The sequence below is a fragment of the Durio zibethinus genome, chromosome 13 (assembly GCF_047325235.1).
Source record: "Durio zibethinus cultivar Kanyao isolate XHJ-2024 chromosome 13, ASM4732523v1, whole genome shotgun sequence".
NCBI classification, from domain to species: domain Eukaryota; kingdom Viridiplantae; phylum Streptophyta; class Magnoliopsida; order Malvales; family Malvaceae; genus Durio; species Durio zibethinus.
In genome coordinates, this window is record NC_143174.1 from 11,490,055 (window position 1) to 11,494,776 (window position 4,722).

The 4,722-nt window shown below is 33.4% G+C and overlaps 1 protein-coding gene across 1 annotated transcript; it reads right to left on the reverse strand.

The window, feature by feature from the left end:
• Positions 1-559: 559 nt before the first annotated feature.
• Positions 560-1,214, reverse strand: LOC111303990 (calmodulin-like protein 2). The gene has a single exon (XM_022900526.1). It carries the CDS (start codon positions 1,124-1,126, stop codon positions 560-562), a length of 567 nt encoding a protein of 188 aa, XP_022756261.1. The 5' UTR covers positions 1,127-1,214.
• Positions 1,215-4,722: the final 3,508 nt, after the last annotated feature.

Here is a 4,722-nt window from a genome sequence, read left to right on the forward strand (position 1 = left end):
AACTAATTAACAATTAATATATAATTGAATAAATTTATATAAAATTAAATCAAAAAAATATTATTTAATACACAGTAAAATTTTTTTAACGTCACAAATAAAATTAAGATGATGACACATATCTTTTATATATTAAAAAAAATTAATTTAAAATTTTAAAATATACTCCTAAATCGAAGCCCCTTACTGACATTTTCATTTTTAATTAGACACAAACTTACAAAATGGCTTTCACGATTCACATATTTCTTTTGGATGTGGATGTAAATAACTACTATTAATTAGATTGAAGTAACATGGAATTTAATTAAGAAATGATCAGTTAATAGTTGGATGGTCGTATAAGAGGTTATGAACTGGATCAGCAGTTAACGCAAATAATTAAAAAATCAAGTTAATCAAATCTTGGATTAATAAAGGATAGAAATATTAACCCACTTTTTAATTGTTCAGATGAAAATATATAAAAAGGAATATATAATTATTAGCATGACAAAAATGTTATTGAAACCGAGATTCCCCTTTGCTCAACACATATATAATATATGATTTAATTAATTTAGGCCATAATTATCAACTCACTAAAATCTACCTTTCCATCCAGATTCAAGTCTACAACCTTCAACATGTTCTCAATTTGAGCCATATCCCACCCATTGTCCAAACCCAAGCATTGCAGCACCCTCTTCAACTCTAATGCGTCCATAAATCCGTTGCCATCCTCATCAAAATTTCTGAAGTCTTGGCGTTGCGGCTCATTCCGCTTCGACCCATCTTCCATTAATCCTCCTACTCCTAGCACCTCCTCCAAGGGTATTTCCTCCTCCAACCCACCACCACCAGGCAGGTCAAAGTGATTAGTGTCTTGCATGTCCTCACCGGCCTGATCAACCAAACCTAGCATCTCCACCACTTGACGTGCTTTCTCCTTGTTTATTCTGCAATTGGTTTGATCCATGCCAAACACAGCAGTGAGAGCCCGGAGCATCAAGTCATGAACTGGAGGAGGAGCAGAACGATGATGATGCTGTGACTGTGGCTTGCAAGCTGCAGTGATAATTGGATCAATGTGAGCTGAAGTTGATCGTACGCCTTCGCCTCCCAGCGTATGCAACAACTCTCCCATTAATCGTGAACATGCTCAGGTAATGCCAGTCATCTTAACTAGTATAATTAAGATGCAGGGGCTGATTTGTGTTGAGAAATTCAAATAAACAAATAAATTATACATACAGTAGTGATGGGAAGGTGAGGGGAGAGGCTCGCTCTCTCTAATTGCTTATCTTGTTGCACCAACAGTACCCCTCGTATGGGTTATGTACGGTTGAACTTGAAGCCTTCAAATACAAACCCTGCTATTAACGGAAATCACATAATGTGGCTGAAATCTGATCAACTTTTTATACTAATTAAAAAATCCAGAAAGAAAACTGGCAATTATTTTATACATATATATATATATATATATATAATGTGCGTAATTAAAATACAATTGTGAGGATGATACATGAATTGGATTGATGTTTGTGGCATGTGTTGATAATTGTGGTTTAGGTGTAATGTCAGAGTCGGACAACACTGTGATCCTATCCTACCTGTCCATTGTCACCACTAACCCATCATGGTCTCACTCCCAACAACATGGATAAATGAGTAAATTAATCAAATCTTAGTAAGTCTTTAACTCCCAAAAAGAAGAAGAAGCAAATCAATTACAGATTTACACAAGTGTTGTATTTTTGGGCTACGATTCTTTTTAAGAATTAATAGCATCCTAACCGCCTGTAAATTTTAATGTAGATGAATAATATATAAATAATATATATTATTATTTAAATGTGGCGCTGGGGATTGAAGAGGCATGCAAAAATAATATATATGTATCCAGACCTGCGAGATCATGCATACATACATGCACTAAAATTTTATTTTATATAAAATAATATTAATTTCTTTTAGAATTATGGAATTAGATAGATCAAGGAAGGTGACACTGAAACCTACGGATCAAATGAATAAAATGAGATTATCAGCCTAATTAATATTTAGCACCTTCCTTGAAGCGTGAAGGATACCTCTCCCTTATTGATATTCTGGAAAAGAGATTAAATAATTCAAAGTCCAACAAAAAGTTTATTATTTGATTGGGATAGATGTGCATAGCCATCATATTACTTTTTATATAATGGTTTTCCTTTCCAGCCATTGTCATAGTAGTATTTTAAAATATAAATAGATCAAGAGAGTTTGCAGAAACCGCGTTTCTTAGTTGTACTTATACATCCAGGAATAGGAATACAAATGAATTGTTGATTGTATCACGCATTAAAGAATCTGAGACGTGATCTTTCTCACTATTTTTCTTTTTTGCTTTTTTATGTGCAGGAGCAGGAGAAGAAGAAGGATTATCAAGTCCTATTAAAAGAAAAACGCAATCAAACCATGTTGCTGTATTTGGTGGTTAGCCGACGCAATCATATTCAGCAGCTAATTTTCTTCCAATTTTTATTCTAGGCGGGAAAACAAGGTTGACATTTCTTTTATTTTAGGTAAAAGGGTAAAAAAAAAAATAGCCCCCCAACAAAAATGTAATAATCATTTAAGTTCTTAATATTTTGTTATAATTAATCAAGATTTAAAATTTTTATTTATCAGTTGAATACTTAAACATCTATTCTCACTCAATTGAATTCATAAATATCTATTTTTACTCCAATTTAATCCTTAAACATCAATTTTCACCTCAGTTATGAATGGGATAGAAATGAGTGTTGATAGTAACCAATTTTCATGTAATAAGGTTTTAATTGATGAAAATAGATATTTGAAAACTTAATTAATTGCAATAAAACAATAGAGATTTGGATGATTATTAAATTATTTTTGAAGATTTTCTTTAACCTTTTTGCCTTTATTTATTTTCCTTTAAAAAAAAAACACTAACCTTTTACCATCCTCAACTTCATAGCATTGAAGAAATAATAGTAGTAAGTGAAGAAGCAATTCTCCATAAGTTCCTATCGGATTTCATATTCCCTAGAGTATAGATAAATTATCACTCCTCTTTTTTGACCAAAAAGTTTGTACACTATTCAATTATACTTGCCTTAGCAAGATATTATCTCTTAGGACCTTATAGAGCAAACTACAATACTGAAATCAAAAGGCACCTAAACTTTTTATTTCAGCTTATGATCATCAAGGCTAGTAGACTAATCATACTTGCTTAATAAGAAGATTGTTTGTGCCAAGCTCTGAGCTGGGGGTAAGGACCTTTAAATCACAAAAAAAAAGAGCGATTAAAAGCAAAGGTAGGGAGTGTTCCCTCCATTTGCTCTCTGATACTCAAGTCAAAGTTGACTAGAAGAGGTTGAAAGGAGAGGGAAATAGTAAATGAGAAAATTAGATAGATTAGATAGTACCTGAGTGGCTCTATTTATAGGTGGAAAGTGATGGGTCTGTAGAGTAGAATAGTGATGTAGCTAAGTTGATATGGCCCTGTGTATGTCAGGTTGGCCTGACATGTTAAGTCAATCCAAAAGTAAAAAATATCCCTATCTGTTTGTTGATGGTCTCTAATGAGAGAAAAAACCAATTTGCCCTTTAGACAAAAAAATACCCATAACATTTTATCCCTTCACTAAGTAGTCTAAGTATCAGACTAAAAGGTGCTTGATTGAGCCATTCTAAGTTTTTTGAGTGTGGGTTTTGAAAATTTACTCCTTAGGCATGACCTCACCTTGACGAGGTTAAATGTTCTTAAGGCTAATGTAAGAGTCGGTTAAAAAAAGTTTATAATCAATTGTAGGTTAAGTGTAGTCCTAGCCACTTTGAGTGTGCCGACCTATTGTGTGGTCATAGTTACTAAACATAGTCTCAAGCATGAGCTTTGGGCTATATGCTTGACTAGTCCATTCTGGGTTGCCAATGTGAGTGACCTTGTGTTCAAGTGGCTTGAAGTTAAGCTAAGCAAGCTTATAAATAATTATTGATGTGACTTATATGTCCAACATAAGACTTATGCATTTTATTGGTGTTAGAGTTTGATCAGTAAGTGTAGTACAAGGTTGACTTGGCAATTGGTTCGTTTGGCTGGTTTGATCTAGGTTTCATGATTGGTTCGATCAGTTTAAATAGGTGGAATGACTGATTTGCCTTTATGTTATTTGAAAATTGCATTTAATAAGGAAAGAGGTATTTGGGCAGTAAAAACCCAAAGCTGAAAGGTGAAGGGTTGTCTTCAGTAATTGTCTGGAAATATGGCATGATTTGAAATGTTCATCTGATCTCACTGTTGGCTATATAAAGGGCATCTTAGAGCCTTCATTTATTCATATTGCTATCTTTTTACTCTTAAACGGGCTTGTTTTTACCAACTTTAAAGTTCTCACTTTTCTTCGTCAGATTTTTTCCCTTTTTCTTATTTCGATACATTTTTTTCCTTTTTTTTTTTATAATTTCTTCTAGTGCAACCTCTAAGGGTTCAAAGAGTTACAAAGTAGTTACAAGGGGAGGTTGGCTTTGGCAGTAGAGACGAAGGTGATAGGGTCCATTCTGTTATTGTAGGAATAGACTATTCTAGGGTTGTTTTATGGCTAAACCTAATGATTAAGGAAGAGCAAAAAAAGGTAGAAGATAATGCTTGTGTTAGGAAAGAATGCATCTATCAGAGCATAGATGATCTTGTGGCTACTGTCGACTTTGAGCTTAAAAACCCTTGAG